General features: G+C 55.3%; 1 protein-coding gene across 1 annotated transcript; it reads left to right on the top strand.

The window, feature by feature from the left end:
• Positions 1-3,643: 3,643 nt before the first annotated feature.
• On the top strand, positions 3,644-17,564 carry LOC112117117 (zinc finger protein 420-like). The gene is made up of 4 exons (XM_029913122.1): positions 3,644-3,961; positions 13,928-14,054; positions 15,056-15,163; positions 15,535-17,564. Exons 1-4 carry the CDS (start codon positions 3,644-3,646, stop codon positions 17,562-17,564), a joined length of 2,583 nt encoding a protein of 860 aa, XP_029768982.1.
• Positions 17,565-17,912: the final 348 nt, after the last annotated feature.

The raw sequence follows: 17,912 nt of genomic DNA, 5'->3' as shown, positions 1-17,912 counted from the left end.
TATTAGAGAGACAAGGTGGGGGAGGTAGTATCTTTTATTGGACCAACTTCTGTTGGTGAGGGAGGAAATGTTCGAGCTACAAAAAGCTCTTCTGTTGTAAGTCCTAAATAATGTGAAATGCTTTTGTATAAGCAAAGACTGCAGAGTCTGTCCTCCAAATTGAGAAGATTATAAGGGGTTCATTGGTTTTAATTGTAAATAACTGTTGCACTCGAGAATAATAGGCAGCAGGGCCATCCCTAGGGGGATGTGGGGCCCGGGGCAGAAGTGACGGATTTGTCTCTTCTGGAATCAACCGCGCTGGCCAATCGCACTGGCCTTCCATGGTGCTGCCACCGACCCGCTGCCAGACACCTGGGCTGCGGTGGCCCTGAGACTCCCACCGCCTCCTCCACTCCACGCCACCTCCCATCCCCACTGCTCACTGCATCCCTCCTCCTCGGGACGGGGGAGTGAGGAGGGATGTGGAGAGCCAGCAGCCAGTGGACGGAGCAGGCTCAGCTGGCTGCTGGGTCCGGCAGCTCAGTGGGGGGAGTGTGGCCTTCAGGGGCAGGAGGAGCTGGCGCTTTGGGGACGGTGGCTCGGTCTGGCCTGACTCCACCTGACTCCGCCTGGCAGGCACTCGGGGCACGGCGGCTCGGCACGGTGCTGGGGGAGGGTGATGGCTCGGCCCAGCCTGGCCCGGCGCTGGGGCCGGCCCAGTGCTGGGGAAGGCGGGCGGCTCGGCCTTGCCTGGTGCTCGGGGAGGCCGGTGGCTTGGCCCGACTCTGGCGGGGGGGAGGGGCCTCAGGGGTGGGGAGGCCGGCGGCTCAGCCTGGCGATTGGGTGGGGTGGGTCAGGGGGACCGGTCACAGAGGCTCAGCCCAATGTGGCTGGGGCGGGTGGGCCAGGGCTCCTCCAGTCGCGGGGCCCCCTCAGAGTCAGGGCTTCTCCTTTTACAGGGTGGGAGGGGGTTTCGGAGCTCCGGTGGGGCGGGGCAGAGCCTTGGGTGGAAGGGATGGGGCCGGCAGGCTTGCCTTCCCAAAGCAGGGGTTCACCCGCCACCCATCAGGACAGGGCCTGGAGCAGTCGCCCCAATTCGCCCTACGGCTCTGATAGGCATTGTCTGGCACAAGGACAGAGAAATGTTGAAAAATATCAACCAGGGTAGAACTTTGGGATATTAAGAGAAATTACTTAAAAGGCGGATCCCAACTGATAGCAGGGGCAAGTAATGAAATACAATCGTTGAAATGAATCAAACTTAAAATGCCTCCGATAAGAAAAGGGTTGAATAAATCTGTTATACACCAGCGCCATCTACTGGATACCAATGGAAGCGGCAAAGAAATGAAAGAGCTAAAAGCTAAGCACTCCCTTGGCACGTGTCCAATGGGAATCAGAGGGTGGCCCCCTCCAATGAGCCCTGAAACCAGGGCATGTAAACTGAGGTCACCAGGTGCTTAGGAGAGTTGACTGAGCCCAACACAAGAAGCAGCAGAATCCTAAATGCGAGCGACTCCTGGAGCAGCTGTGTGGAAAGGACTCTCCCCAATCTCAGTGCCAAGCGGAAAAGTGGAGATTCCATCTCAAAGATTGTATTTCCCCTTCTGTTCTTAATATCAATACTTGAGAGTTATTTTGCTGAGTCTACACTCCCTAGTGAGACCTCACTAGAGAGAAGTATAAAAATATCGCTCGAGCCTACAGGGGTGTAATCAGGAAGCCCAAAGTACAATTGGAGTTGCAGCTAGCAAGGGATGTGAGGGTAACAAGAAGGGTTTCTACAGGTATGTTAGCAACAAGAAGTGTGGGACCCTTACTGAATGGGAGTGGCAACCTAGTGACAGATGGTGTGGAAAAACTGAAGTACTCAATGCTTTTTTTGCCTTGGTCTTCTCAGACAAGATCTCAGAGTAGCAGCCGTGTTAGTCTGTATCGCAGGAACAGGAGTACTTGTGGCACCTTAGAGACTAACAAATTTATTTGAGCATAAGCTTTCGTGGGCTACAGCCCACTTCATCGGATGCATAGAATGGAACATATAGTGAGGAGATATATATACACATACAGAGAGCATGAAAAAGTGGGAGTTGCCCAACCAACTCTAAGAGGCTAATTAATTAAGATGAACTGTTGTCAGCAGGAGAAAAAAAAAACTTTTGTAGTGATAATCAAGATAGCCCATTTAAGACAGTTTGACAAGAAGCGGTGAGGATACTTAACATGGGGGAAATAGATTCAATGTGTGTAATGGCTCAGCCATTCCCAGTCTCTATTTAAGCCTAAATTGATAGTATCTAGTTTGCATATCAATTCAAGTTCAGCAGTTTCTCGTTGGAGTCTGTTTTTGAAGCTTTTCTGTTGCAAAATCGCCACCTTTAAATCTGTTACTGAATGGCCAGAGAGGTTGAAGTGTTCTCCTACTGGCTTTTGAATATTATGATTCCTGATGTCAGATTTGTGTCCATTTATTCTTTTGCGTAGAGACTGTCCGGTTTGGCCAATGTACATGGCAGAGAGGCATTGCTGGCACATGTTGGCATATATCACATTGGTAGATGTGCAGGTGAATGAGCCCCTGATGGCGTGGCTGATGTGATTAGGTCCTATGTGTGGGGTGCTGCAGAGACAAAGGCCCTGGGCTCAGCCAGCAGGTTCTCCTGTGCGGGGGGCACGCCTATGGCAAGAGGAGCAAACAAATCAAAGAGAGAAAGGGGGGAGAGAGGCAGAAGACAAGGATCCTTCAGCTATTCCCCTTTCCAGGGTCTGGTAACCCCAGCTCCCTGCCCATCCCCCACTTCCTCATCCCCTCCAGCTCCCTGCCCACAACCATCCCTCCAGTTCCTTAACCATCCTCTCCAGTTCCCTGCCCACAACCATCCCTCCAGCTCCCTAACCATCCTCTCCCAGCTCCCTGCCCATAACCAGCCCTCCAGCTCCCTAACCATCCTCTCCAGCTCCCTGCCCACAACCAGCCCTCCAGCTCCCTAACCATCCTCTCCAGCTCCCTGCCCAAAACTAGCCCTCCAGCTCCCTAACCATCCTCTCCCAGCTCCCTGCCCACAACCAGCCCTCCAGTTCCCTAACCATCCTCTCCAGCTCCCTGCCCATCCCCCACTTCCTCATCCCCTCCAGCTCCCTAACCCTATAGAGCAGGGGGGCCCTTCTCCTCCCGGGACACTGGGGGACAGCCCCTATAGAGCAGGGAGCCTCCGTCTCTGCAGTGCCCGCCCCTGTACCTTCTCCCTGTCCCCCCAGAGGGGCAGGCGCTGGGCAAGGGACTGCCCTAGGGCCTGGAGACTGAAGCGCGCACAGCCGGCCTTTGGCCCCAGGCTGCGGAGTTACATACAGATGGGGTGTATCCGGAGCACAGGCCAGAGACTGGTACCAAGGCCAGTCCCCCAAGGCTGGAGATGGCCACCCAGCAGGGAGGAGCTGCTGCCTCTGGGCTCCACTCCCAAGCTGTGCCAGGGCTGGAGGTGCCAGGCACCGTGAAGCTGGAGAGGCTGGATGGAGCCAACCCTGACCCGGGGGACAAAGTGGATCAAGCAGAGAAAGGCCCTGCAGCAGGGCAGTGCTGGGTGACTGGGGAGTTCCCAAGTTGGCTGGTGCTGAGCGGCAGCAACTGGGGGATGCCAGCGAGGCCAGTGATGGCACCAAGATGAAAGGAGCCATCCTTCGCCACTACAACAAGGAGGTGCAGCACCAGCGCTTCAGGGGCTTCTGCTACCAGGAGGCAGAGGGGCCACGGGAGGTTTACGGCCACCTGTGGGAACTTTCCCGTTGCTGGCTGCAGCTGGAGACCCGCACCAAGGAGCAGGTGCTGGAGCTGCTGGTTCTTGAACAGTTCCTGAGCCTCCTGCCTGAGGAAATGCAGAGCTGGGTGTGGGAGCGTGGCCCAGAGAGTGGCCAGGAGGCCGTGGCCCTGGCAGAGGATTTCCAGCTCATTCCCCAGGAGCCTGGGTGGCAGCAGCCCCAGGTGAGAACTGTCAGCCCTGGCCACTGTCATGTGATGTGAAGTGGCCATGTGAAAGAGGTGCTGGAAAATGTGGGGGAGAGATCTGGTTTGACAGTGGGGAGATTGCCCAGTAAGTACCTATGTAAGGTCTTCTGCATCTTTCTCTCTAATCTAACATGGGAGCTGGCAAACTTTAGGATGGGCAAGTGACCAACTGAGGCACATGAATCCTCTTTGCCCTATCTTGCACCAGCAACCCACGACTGCTGTGCTGTACAAAACTGGCTTCCTTCTGAAGGCACTCAGATGGCCTGATTTGTGCAAGAGGTCAGACTAGATGATCATGATTGTCCCTTCTGGCCTTAAAAATCTGAGTCTGTGAGATGCTCATGGACCCCGCTTCTCCCCTCTGTCTTCGTGGCTTCACAAGTGAGCTTGGGTGGGAGTGGACAGCAATGTTTTGTCTGGAATAGGAAAAATGTGTTTTTAAATCGATTGCCCCTGGGCAAATGTTAATCCACTGACCCTGTCAGATCCCTGGTCCTTTTTGTTGCTCTTCTCTGAATTTTCTCTACATCCCTGGTCTTTCTGGCAACATGGTGCCCATATCTGTACGCAGTAATTGGGGTGTGGTTGCTAAGAAGCTACGGACTCTCTATCATGGAGTCACCGGGGCGATGCTCTGGAACTACTCCGTGTGAAGCCAGTCAGGACTCTGGGGGAGCCTCCTCTCTCTGAGCATACAGTCGCCAGGGCAAGAAGCTTACACAGCTTTGACCTTCCTGGGTCTGACCTCAGAGCATTCAGCATCCCCTTTCAAACTGTGCACTTCCCACAGCAAGTCTGCCCTGGCAGGGCTCCTGCAGAAGCCAAAGGGCCCTGCACCCCAACTCCCCAGTCAGCAGTGACTCTCAGCCAGCATAAAATGGAAGGTTTATAAGTCAACAGGAACACAGCATAGAACAGAACTTGTTAGCACAGAAAACAGTGACTTTCAGCCAAGCCCATCTTGGGGAGTCCTGGGCCAGATGCCCTGGACTCCCCCTCTTCCAGTCCCCTGAAGCAGACTGCCAGCTTCCAGTGACCCGACCTCAGACACCCCGTTGCTCCTCCTTGTCTTTGTCTCACTTCCCGGGCAAAGAGTCACCTGGTCGTCACCTTGTTGCATTCCCCTCCTGGGTCTCAGGTTACCAGGTGGAGCAGCCTCACCTGCACCAGAGGGTCTCAGCGAAAGTCACACACCCCTAAGGTATTGGTGCAGCACACAGGGAAACTGAGACACACACATTATTCATGAAGAACAGTAAAACTCACATAGGCTCACATGCAACATAACAAGGGAAAATCCCCACTTCGTCACATCTCTCCCCCTTTGAGACCAAACTGAGAGAGGTCACTTTAGCCAGTGGCCTGGGAAAGTTCAAGCCCCCGACCCCGGGACAAAGCATCAGCTATAACATTGCACTCCCCTTAACATAGGCCACCTTCATGTCATAATCCTGGAGAGACAGACTTCACCTCAGGAGCTTGGCATTGTCCCCTTTCATCTGGTGCAACCATGACAGGGCGAGTGGTCAGTGTACACAGTGAAGTGGCACCCAAATAGATCCGGCTGCAGCCTTTAAGAGCCCACTCGAGGGCCAGGCATTCCTTCTCTATGGCCACATAGCTCTGCTTCCGGGACAGCAGCTTCCTGCTCAGGTACATGATGGGTTTTTTCTCCCCTTCTGCATCAATTTACATTGGCAACATGCCCAGCCCTGTGTCTGAGGCAGTGGTGAACACCATAAAGGGCTTGTCAAAGTCTGGGTTTCCCAGCACCGGGCCCTTGACCAGAGCGTGCAGAGCGCCCTCTGGCACTGGCTGGTCCAGACCAGCTTGTCTGGCTTACCCTTCTTGCATAGCTCAGTGATGGAAGCCGACAACAGAGCTGAAGTGGGGCACAAACCTCGGGTAGTACCCCTCAATCTCATTAAAGGCCTGGGCCTGTTTCTTAGTCTGGGGAGCGGGCCAATCTCTGATGGCCTCCACCTTGGTCGGCTCTGGCTTTAGGCAGCCGCTCCCCATCTTGAGGCCCAGGTACAACACCTCTGCCATCCCCACCTTGCACTTGCCAGCTTTTACAGTCAGTCCTGCAGCTTAGAGGCAATCCAGCTCCCTCTTCACCTGGGACATATGGTCCTCCCAGGTCTGGCTAACACCACAGGGTAAAATTCTCCATCCCCCTCAGTAACTGATCCACCTGATGCTGGCAAGTGACCAGCACCTCCTTGAGGCCGAAAGGTAGGACCAGGGATTTGTACAGCCCCAAAGGGGTGACAAAAGCAGGTTTCAACCTGGCATCTGGATCCAAAGGCACCTGCCAGTAGTGCCAGTCCTCCCCCTCCCAACTTATCTAGGCTCTCATCAGGCCCAGGCATGGAGCAGGCACCAGACATGGTGATAGCATTGAGCTTCTGATAGGCTACACAAAATCAGATCGACCCTAGGGACCAGCACCATGGGAGAGGCCCCAGGGCTGGTGGATGGCTGGATCACCCTAAAGCCAGCAATTCTCTGACCTCTCCCTCCAGGGCTGGGCTGTGTTCCCAGTTACTCTGAATGGGGAACACCTGATGGGAGGGCCAGCTCCCATCTCCACCAAATGGACAGCTTGGTTAGTGAGCCCAGGCCAGTTGGAAAACAGCTGTTGGTACGAATGCAGCACCTATCTGATCTCTGCCTGCTCGGCAGGGGTTAGCAGGTCAGAGAGGCGTATTGATTCCAGCAAGAGGCCGGCTCTTGTCTCAGGGAAGAGACCCACCGGGGGGGTCTTCCCCCTTCTCCCACTGGCCACACATGGCCAGCACCAGTCTCTCCCTGTCACATTATGGCTCTAGCATGTTGACATGGTCCCCTCAGTGGCTGTGAGCCCGGTTGGACATTTCCTCCACATAATTTTCCTCATTCAGCTGCTTGATGACCTTGAAGGACTCGTCCCAGGCAGCTTATTCATCCTCACCAGGATGAGAACCCTCACCTGGTCCCATAGGCTGAGCGGTCGTACCAGACCTGCCTCCCTTGGGTCCTGGCTAGGTTCTCCCTGGCCAGACCCATGAGCTCAGTGAGATTTTCCCGGAAAGTCAGTACATACTCCACCACTGATTCTCCATCGGGGGAGGCCTTCCCCTCCCATTCATCCCTCACCAAGTCCAGGGGTCCCTTTGCTCCATTCCCATACAGCAACTGCAAAGGAGAGAACCCCATGGGTTCCTGGGGCACTTCCCTGTACGCAAACAGGTGGGGTAAATGCTTGTCCCAGTCCTGCAGATGCTGGACCAGGAAAGTCTTCAGCATCATCTTCAGGGTCCCATTAAATCTCTCCACCACCCCACTGGACAGGGTGCTACGCCAAGGTTCAGGTGTGCCGGACCCCACATTTCTCCTACAAGCACTGGAGAAGGGTTGACAAAGTTGGACCCCTGGACTGTAAGGACCTCCTTGGGGAACTCCACTCTGCTGAAAACAGTCAACAGCACATCTACCATAGTGTCTGCCTCAGTGGAGGACAGAGCCACTGCCTCTGGGTAACAGGTACCAAAAAAATCTACCCCCACCAGAATGTATTTTTTTCCCTGCCCAGGTTGCCTTGCTGAGGGGCCCCATTATGGCCATGGCCCCCTTCTGAAAAGGCTCTTCTATGACAGGCAGGTGTCTCAAGGCTGCTTTACCTTTGCCCCAGACCTTTTGCATCTCTGGACAAGGAAATCCTGGTTAGCAGCTGTCCCGCCCTGGCTGTGGTTCCTCACACTCAACTGGGTCTATGATCCCTCTGGGCTCAGCTTTGCCCCTGCTGTCCCAGTGAGGGTAGGCAGCGAGCACGCTGCTTTGCTCACAGCATCAGAGCCGGTGTGAGCCACCTCCCCCCATGCAGGGGCATAGGGAATATCTCTGTCCCACTCAGCTCCAGGGCACTGGTTATAGACAGGCAGGGCACCTAAGCTTAGCAGCTCCTTCTCCCTGCCAGCCAGGTCATTTACATTTTCACTGACCGCTTCAGTCTCAGCTGATTGATTCCCTGGATTCAAATTCAAATCCTCGGCTGGTACAGGAGCAGGGCCTGGATCCTGTCCCAAAGAGAGACAGTCATTCCCTAACAGGAGGTCACAGCCAATATCTTGGAGAACCCAACTACCAGCCAGCCCGACCCCTCCTATGTCTGCACAGGAATCTGAGCCATAGGTAAAGGGTAAAAAGTGAGGTGGCAAAGTTTGCAGATGATACTAAACTGTTCAAAGCAACAGAGGGTCCTGTGGCACCTTTGAGACTAACAGAAGTATTGGGAGCATAAGCTTTCGTGGGTAAGAACCTCACTTCTTCAGATGCAAGTCCTGTTCAAGATAGTTAAGACCAAAGCAGACTGTGAAGAACTTCAAAAAGATCTCACAAAACTAAGTGATTGGGCAACAAAATGGCAAATGAAATTTAATGTGGATAAATGTAAAGTAATGCACATTGGAAAAAATAACCCCAACTATACATACAATATGATGGGGGCTAATTTAGCTACAACTAATCAGGAAAAAGATCTTGGAGTTATCGTGGATAGTTCTCTGAAGACGTCCACGCAGTGTGCAGCGGCAGTCAAAAAAGCAAACAGGATGTTAGGAATCATTAAAAAGGGGATAGAGAATAAGACGGAGAATATCTTATTGCCCTTATATAAATCCCTGGTAAGCCCACATCTTGAATACTTCATACAGATGTGGTCTCTTCATCTCAAAAAAGATATACTGGCACTAGAAAAGGTTCAGAGAAGGGCAACTAAAATGATTAGGGATTTGGAACAGGTCCCATATGAGGAGAGATTAAAGAGGCTAGGACTTTTCAGCTTGGAAAAGAGGAGACTAAGGGAGGATATGATAGAGGTATATAAAATCATGAGTGATGTGGAGAAAGTGAATAAGGAAAAGTTATTTACTTGTTCCCATAATATAAGAACTAGGGGCCACCAAATGAAATTAATGGGCAGCAGGTTTAAAACAAAAGGAAGTTCTTCACACAGCGCAGAGTCAACCCGTGGAACTCCTTGCCTGAGGAGGTTGTGAAGGCTAGGACTATAACAGGGTTTAAAAGAGAACTGGATAAATTCATGGAGGTTAAGTCCATTAATGGCTATTAGCCAGGATGGGTAAGGAATGGTGTCCCTAGCCTCTGTTTGTCAGAGGGTGGAGATGGATGGCAGGAGAAAGATCACTTGATCATTACCTGTTAGGTTCACTCCCTCTGGGGCACCTGGCATTGGCCACGGTTGCTAGACAGGATACTGGGCTGGATGGACCTTTGATCTGACCCAGTACGGCCATTCTTATGTTCATAGGCAAGGCGAGGAGCTTCATCCCTGGGACCTTCACCCAGGTCACACAGCCCCTCAGCATCTGGTGAGGCTGCACCACCCGGGCCCTGACAACAGTTCTCTCTGTCCCAGGATCTTGCCAACCCAGGAATGTCTCCCCATTGACCACCACCTTCTGCTTCCATTGGGGATCCGAGGGGCCTGAGCCCAGGAGAGTCCATGCAGATAATATATATGCTGGAGCCAGGAGTGAGAGCGCCAATCTGCCACACCGCCCATCTGGCTAAACAGCTCTATGGCCTTGGGACCCAGGAAGGGGCTGGACACTAGAGCCTTTCTGCAGGGTCAGCCTGGTTCCAACTGTGAGCCTTCCCAAAGGCTGCGAGACAGCCATCTATATCTCCCCGCTCCTTGACCTGGGGCAGCAATTTAGTGTCGAGGTTCCCTGCGGAATTGGCACCCCAGGGTCCATCCCCACTCACCCCGGATGGGTCCTTCTGCCTCTCAGCTCAGCCATCGCCAGTTCATGCTGCTGCTGTCTCACTTGCTGTTCTGCTTCACGCCTTCCCTGTCTCTCATGGTCCTCTGACTCCTTCAATCTCAGTTCCAATTCCATCGGTCTCAGATCCACCGACGGGGAACCCGACGGAGACCTCCTGCTGGTCAGGGACAAGGGTCTTGGGGATGCCCGGCTGCTTCCAGCTTCTCTTGCGGCTCCAGCCAGGTCAGGAACTGGTGTGGGACCTGGGGCTGCCTCGCTGCTCCCAGCCTCTTTCACGGCCCAAGCTTGGTCAGGAACTGGCTCTTTAGAACGATCATCCTCTTCCAACTGAGCAATCAGCTGCGCCTTCATGAACTTCCCAATGCACAGCAGTGTCTCTGCACAGCTCTACAATGTCCTTCTTAAGGAGATGGTTATAGGCCATTTCTTTGCTGTTCCCAAGTTGTCACAGACTCATAGGCCTGTGCGGTCTCAGCTCCCCATAGTCCCTGGGAGGAACCCCTTCAGCTCGACAGCCCTTTTCAGGGGTCCACTCTCTCTAGGGGTTAAGCCGTAGGCTCCTCCACCTCCTGGAACTGCACCTCTGAGCCTTCAGCACGCCTGTCTCTTGCGAATCCCCCTTCGTTTTACTACTCCCCAGTCACTTACTGCAGAATGCTCTGTCCACGGGATGCAGTTTATCCCACCAATGCCACCAGTTGTCACAGAGTCACCGGACAGTGCTCTGAAACTACTCCATATGAAGCCAGTCAGGACTCTGGGGCAGCCTCCTCTCTTTGCGCATACTGTCGCCAGGGCAAGAAGCTTACACAGCTTTGACCTTCCTGGGTCTGACCTTGGAGCATTCAGCATCCCCTTCCACACTGTGGGCTTCCTGCAGCGAGTTTGCCCAGGCAGGGCTCCTGGGGAAGACAAAGGGTCCTGCACCCCAAATCCACGGTCAGGAGTGACTCTAAGCCAGCCAGCAAAACAGAAGGTTTATAGTTGACAGGAAAACAGCGTAGAACAGAACTTGTTAGCACAGAAAACAGTGACTTTCAGCCAACCCCATCTTGAAGAGTCCTGGGCCAGATGCTCTGGACTCCCCCTCTTCCAGTCCCCCAAGCAGACTGCCAGTGTCCAGCGACCCGACCTCAGACACCCCCATTACTCCTCCTTGTCTTTGTCTTGCTTCCTGGGGCAAAGAGTCACCTGGCCATCCCTGGTTGCATCCCCCTCCTGGGTCTCAGGTTACTGGCCTTAGTATACATGCAGGCAGCTGGAGCAGCCTCACCTGTCCCAGAGGTCTCAGCCAAAGCCGCATACCCCTATTCCCACCACGAGATATTGGTGCAGCACACAGGGAAACTGAGGCACACACAGTATTCATGCAAAACAGTAAAATTCACATAGCACATAGCAAGGGAAAATCCCCACTTCATCACACTCTCCTCTGCCTTGAAACTCAATATTGCAATGGCCAATTTTTTATTTCTCGGTTTGGCCAAATCCCCCCTCTCCCATGCAGGTTTACCTCTGGGTTGGTCCCGTTTCGTCTGATTGGTCCCACCTGCTCAAGGCAGTTGTACAAACCTACAAACAAAGGGCAAAATTCCCACCATCATTGACTCACTGTATAAATCAGTCCTGGCCAAACCAATAGAACTCGCCAGCAATATTGATTGGCACTGACATTAGAGAGCATGAAAGAATGCCCTTACTGGGGCTATAAGCCCTCCTGCTCCAAGGTGGAAATCAGTCCTGACAAACAAACAATGTGCGAGAAAATTCCCCTATGGGGCAATTGTGGAATAAGCTGCCATCTTGGTTGGAATCAGGGATTGAACCAGAGACCTTGAGCTAAAAGCATGAGCATCTACAGGTTGAGCTAAAGAAGTAGCATCTGTAGCTTGTGTTGTAACAGACTCCAACTGTGTATGAGTCAGGCAAGAGGAGGATGTGCAACATATGCTGCCCTGTGGGTTCTGTTTGCATGTCCCTCAGAAGGGAACCTGGCTGGAATTTCTATCAATTATCTCCTCCCTGAGGCCATGTCTACACTACTACTTTTGTTGGTAAAAACTTACATTGCTCAGGGGTGTGGAAAAAAAACATAAATTACACTGACAGAAGTGCCGGTGTGGACAGTGCTATGCTGGCAGGAGACGCTCTCCCACCGACATAGCTACCACCATTCCTTGGGGGTGGTTTAATTATGCCAATGGGAGCGCTCTCTCCCGCCAGCATAGAGGCTACGTAGGAGACCTAACAGCGGCGCAGCTGCAGTGGTACAGCTGTGCTGCTGCAAGGTCTCTTGTGTAGATGTAGCCTGAGTCTCCAGCTTCTCTTAAGGTGATTATTGGGTTATTGCTGTGTGCCTCGATTCCCCATTTTCCAGTTGGGGACGATAGCAGTGCCCTACCTCACAGGGACATTGCAAGGAGATTTGCTGTGGTGCGAACTTTGCGGGGACCGGAAGGCAGGTAAGAAAGGGCAGATGGGACATTTGCTCTATAATATCCTTGCCAGCCAACACAAACTCGAGGAGGACGAGCTAAGGGTAGAGTGGGAGGAGTCATGGTTGGCAGCTGGCTGTGTTGAGCTTCTAGGGCAGGGGTCTCAAACTCAAATGACCAGGAGGGCCACATGAGGACTAGTTCATTGGCCCGAGGGCCGCATCACTGACACACCCGCCCTCGCTGCCCTCGGCCCTGCCCCCACTCCATCCCTTCCATGAGGCCCCGCCCGTGCCCTGCCTCTTCCCACCCCTTCCCCGAAGTCTCCACCCCAACTCCGCCTCCTCCTCTGGAGGGGTGTGGTGGGGGCTCAGAGCAGGGAGTGCAAGAGGTGTGCAGGGTGCAGCAGAGGGCTCAGGGCAGGGAGTTGGGGTGTGGGGTGCAGGAAGGGGTCAGGGTGCAGCAGGGGGCTCAGGGGGGTTGGGGTGTGAGGTGCAGGACGGGTGAGGGGTGCGGCAGGGGGTCAAGGTTCAGGCAGGGGGGTTGGGGTGCAGAAGGGGTGTGGGATGCAGCAGGGGGCTCAGGGCAGGGGGTTGGGGTGCAGGAGGGATGTGGGATGCGGCAGGAGGCTCAGGGCAGGGGATTGGGGTGCAGGCAGGGGGCTCAGGGCAGGGAGTTGGGGGGTGGGGTGCAGGAGGGCTTCAGGCTCCGGGGTGGCAGTGGTGCACGCCAGGGCAGGCTGCCTGCCTGCCCCGGCCCCGGCCCCGGCCCCGGCCCCGGCCCCACTCCGCGAAGCAGCTGGAAGCATGTCCCTGCAGCCCCCGGGGGAGGGAGGGCAGGCAGAGGGCTCCGTGCACTGCTTGCCGCTCCTCCAGGTACCTCCTCCGAAGCTCCCATTGGCTGCGGTTCCCCGTTTCCGGCCAATGGGAGCTGTGGGGGGGCGGTGCCTGGAAACCAGGGCAACACAGGGAACCCTCTGCTCCTCCCCCCCTCCCTCCCCCCACTGCAGGGACGTGATGCCAGCCGCTTCAGGGAGCGGTGCGGGGCTCGAGGGGGGCAATCCCGCGGGTGTAGTTTGCCCACCCCCGGCCTGGAGGTAGGCCGGGGGGGCGCGCGGGCTGCTTGGCGGGCCACAAGAAATAGCCCCCCGGACCGTGTGTTTGAGACCCCTGTTCTAGGGGGAAGCAATGATCTAGAGGGGCATTGGGGAACCTGGGGTCACTGCATGCACAGGGGGCGGGAATCAGCAAGCATTCGACACAGGTAAGTTTGCCTAAGGAATCAGCCACATAAGGGATTTGCAGCTCAAGCCAGATTGTAGCAGCCGTTCAGAGGAGGTGGATGTAGAAACAGCTAACCTGGGATGTGTGACCGGTCAGGAGGAGGCTTGAGGACAGAACAGAGGGCAGGGAATCCCCAAACCCTTACAACTCGGGTTATTGTAAATTCTCACATCACAGCCACTCCATCCCCACAAGCTGCCCCTCAGCACCTCTATCTTTCTCCATTCCCTCCCCGCATAGTCTCATCTCCTTCTTCACACAGTCCCAACACACAACACTTTTGACGAACCTAGGGCATGGAGAGTGGCCATGATGCTGAGGACCTCGTCTATGCACCTCAGGGCCAATACCTCTGCTGTATGTTCTTGCTCTGGGGGTGGGGCGCTGTCCCAGGAGCAGCTGACGCTGAGCGGGGGATGCTTGTTGTTCCAGGCGCCGGTGGTGTTTGAGGAGGTGGCCGTGTATTTCACCCCAGCAGAGTGGGCCCCGTTGGACCAGCGGCAGAGGGACCTCTACAGGGATGTCATGCAGGAGAATTTCAGGAACATCCACTTGCTGGGTGAGGCTTCATCCCCCTTGGATATTAGCTGCTGTTTAGTCTCTGGGGTGGCTGGGTCAACTTAAATTCAGGGCTCTTTAGTTTGAAGGGGATCAGCCCCTGCTGTCCCCATAGTCTGTGTCAGGGACTGTCCTTTCCACATCTCCGCCCAGGGATAAGAAGCAGAAACACGTCAGTGGGGCTAATCCTCCATCTTCAGGTGCATGTTCATGTAGACATTAAGAAGTGGATTTACATAAGTATCACAGGGTGACACTGGCCCTTTAAGTGAGCAGGGCCAGCACACTTGTGCCGCATCAGCTGACCCAGATTAGGTTTTAAAAGAGGGCACTTGGGCATGGAGAAGAGGGAGAGTGTGAGGCCCAAGGAGTCAGTGCTAGGAAGCAGGAGCAGCAGGACTGCTCGAGTGTCCTGGGAGAGGAGGCAGTGGGAACCTGGCAGCAGGCCCGCCAATGGGGGGCGGGAGTGGGGAGGGGCAAAGGGGCAATTGCCCAGGAGCCGGGGCAATTTAAAAGGGCCCTTCTAAATCAACCAGGCAGGCCACAGGGCTCCTAGGTGCACGCGACCGCTCCAGGCTCTGTGCTTTGGGGGGCCCTGCGAGCCGGCATAATTGGCCAGCGCAGTCAGTCCTGGAAGTGATTTTCGTCACTTCCGCCCTGGACCCCACACCCCGCTAGGGACGGCCCTGTCCTTGGGGCCCGGAATTACTGTCAGCAGGCCTGCCTGGCAGGTACATAGGGACAACTGCTTGGGGAACGTGGCCAAGGGGGAGCAGAGCAAACTTTTGTGTTTTGGACAATAAAAGTGCCAAAGAGCACTGGCTATGGCCGCGTGCCCTTGCGGGCTGGGGGAAGCTGTGCCCAGTCACAGCAAGTTCTCACCACAACCTGTGAGAGTCAGAAACTGGGCCTAGTCATCCAGGCTGCCAGGCCTGGGTCTTAACCACTTGAGCAGCCTTCTACCCTGGCATAACACATTCTCATTTACTCTCCTGTGAGCAGGTTTTCCAGTTCCCGATCTGATTTCCCAGATGGAACAAAAGAAGGATCTGAGTAGCCCAGGGCCCCAGAGCTCTGAGGAAATGGAGATCCCAAGAGGCCCCTGCACAGGTGAGGAATGGGTTAAAAGTTACTGGGATGGAGGCAGAAGGTGGTATCTGGAAAAGAGACACACTCACCTCACTCTCTCTCTCTTTCTCCCCCATGTCCCTGCTCCCAAGCTGTAGCCTCTCCATTGTGGGAGGTCTCCAATCTCAGTGGAGAGACTCAGGCATTTGGTGCTCAATTCTGACACTCCTCTCTCTCTTCCCTACCCCTCTGTGCAGAGTGACTCTAACCTGGATTCCCCCTTAGCTTTGGCAGGTGGCACAACGAAGACCAAAATAAAGAGGGGAATCCTTGGCAAGAAGGTCCTGCAGGTGCAGAATCACATGGGCGGCCATTGGGAGGGGATGTTTCCTCAAGTCCCGCTGGGGCAAAAGCCTGGCACAGTCGGTGCAGGCCAGAGAGGCAGCGGAGAAATGCTCCAGGGAAGAGACAGGTTGAATCCACTCCCTGGGATAAGGAGTCTGGGAACCTCAATGTCAGCATCACGAAGCACCATGGGAGCAACAGGTGCACCCACTGCAGGAGGAGATTCAGCCAGAGCTTGGACCTCGTGGCGCACAAGAGGAGGCACTCGGAGAAGCCCCACAAGTGTGGGGAGTGTGGCAAGCAGGTCACGCAGCGCTCCCACCTCATCCAGCACCAGCGTGTCCACACCGGTGAGAAGCCTTATCCATGCAGGGACTGCAGGAAGCACTTCAGCCTGCACTCGACCCTCATCAAACACCAGCGCACACACACGGGGGAGCGGCCCTACCCCTGTGCCCAGTGCGGGAAGAGCTTCACGCAGCGATACAACCTTGTGCAGCACCAGCGCATGCACTCAGGGGAGCGGCCCTTCTCCTGCTGCCAGTGCGGCAAGAGCTTCAGCCAGAACTCATCACTCACCCAGCACCTTCGGGTGCACACAGGAGAGCACCCTTTCCAATGCGGGGAGTGCAGCAAGTGGTTTACCCGCACCTCGGACCTAGCCGCGCACGGGTGCATGCACACAGGGGAGCGGCCTTACCAGTGTGGTAAGTGTGGGAAGAGCTTCAGCATCCACTCCACCCTCAACAGGCACTGCCGCATCCACACAGGCAAGCGGTCCTACCCATGCGGAGAGTGTTTCGCCCAGAGCTCACGCCTCACCCAGCCTCAGTGCACTCATGCTGGGGAGAGAGCCTACCCATGCACAGAGTGTGGGCAGGTCTTTGGCACCAGCTCAGAGCTCACCCAGCACCAGTGCTGCATTGGCCAGAAGCCCTACCAGTGTGGTGAGTGTGGGAAGCTCTTCGCCTGCACATCGGACCTGGCCACGCACCAGCCCATGCACATGGGGGAGCAGCCCTACCAGTGCAGGGAGTGTGGGAAGTGCTACACCGTGAAGTCAGTGCTCACCAAACACTGCCTCATCCATGCAGGCAAGAAGCCATACTGGTACGGGGATTGCGCCAAGAGCTTCACGCAGAGCATGCACCTGGCCCAGCACCAGTGTGTGCAGATGAGGGAGCAACCCTTCCTCTGTAGGAACTGCAGCAGGAACTGCAGCCAGAACTCTGCACTCACCCAGCACCAGCTCACACATGCAGGAGGCAAACCACGTCTGCGTGCAGGAAGTGAGCAGAGCTGCAGTGCTGGCTCAGACCAGCAGAGACGCCACACAGGGGAGCAGCCTTGTATGCCAGCAGAAGGTGTTGGCTCAGAGCCCCCTCAGCCCCTGAGATCTCCCCTGCCGGAGAGAGACTGCCAATGTGCCCCGTGTGGGAGCCAATTCAAGGAGAGCACAGAGCTCCTGGCGCACCAGAGAACCCACCTAGGCGCCCGATCCCACCAGTGCCCCGAATGTGGGAAAACATTCAACCAGCGTTCGACACTGATCATGCACCAGCGCATCCACACGGGAGAGAGGCCCTTCAAGTGCGCTGAATGTGGGAGGCGCTTCAGTCGCAGCTCAGACCTGATCACGCACCAGCGTGCCCACACGCAGGAGAAGCCCTACCCCTGCGGGAACTGCGGGAAGCGCTTCAGCCTGCGCTCGACCCTTATCAAACACCAGCACACGCACACGGGGGAGCGGCCCTACCCCTGCGCCCAGTGCGGGAAGAGCTTCACGCAGAGATACAACCTTGTGCAGCACCAGCGCACGCACACGGGGGAGCGGCCCTTCTCCTGCCGCCAGTGTGGCAAGAGCTTCAAACAGAACTCGGCGCTCACCCAGCACCAGCGGATCCACACAGGGGAGCACCCCTACCAATGCGGGGAGTGTGGGGAGCGCTTCAGCCGCAGCTACCACCTGCTGTTGCATCAGAGACTCCACCTCAGGCAAAAGCTGAGGGGGAGGTCGTTCTCCCACCGTCCTGCTCCTTTTGGGAGTGGGGGAGACTGTTTCCCCCACCACCCTGCTCATGCTGAGTCAGGGAAATGATGGTGTAAGGAAAGCCCCTGTGCCTTGACTGGCTGATAATGGAAGTGGGGAACAGTGGATGAGTGATGGAAAGGAAGGAATGGAGCGTCCTGGGCAAAGGGGGTGACTCATTTGGAGCTCCAGAGTTGGCACAAAGGAGGGGAAGTTTTGGCAAGATTGCCCTTTGTCTAACATGCACTGAAGATTGGGTGGTCGAGAGCATCTCTGTCAGCCTAGCACACCATCCCTCTGCTACAGCCCACATTAGGGTGACAAATTATAAGCCTTTAGCTGAGGTTTCTAAAGCAACCTCAGGGAATTGGGTGTCCAAGTCCCTCTTTAGTCCTGTGGTTTTGTCTGCTATGTTCG

Source organism: Terrapene carolina, unplaced genomic scaffold (assembly GCF_002925995.2).
Source record: "Terrapene carolina triunguis isolate 2854851 unplaced genomic scaffold, T_m_triunguis-2.0 Scaffold461, whole genome shotgun sequence".
Taxonomy (NCBI): domain Eukaryota; kingdom Metazoa; phylum Chordata; order Testudines; family Emydidae; genus Terrapene; species Terrapene triunguis.
This window is presented reverse-complemented; position numbering and strand designations above follow the sequence as displayed.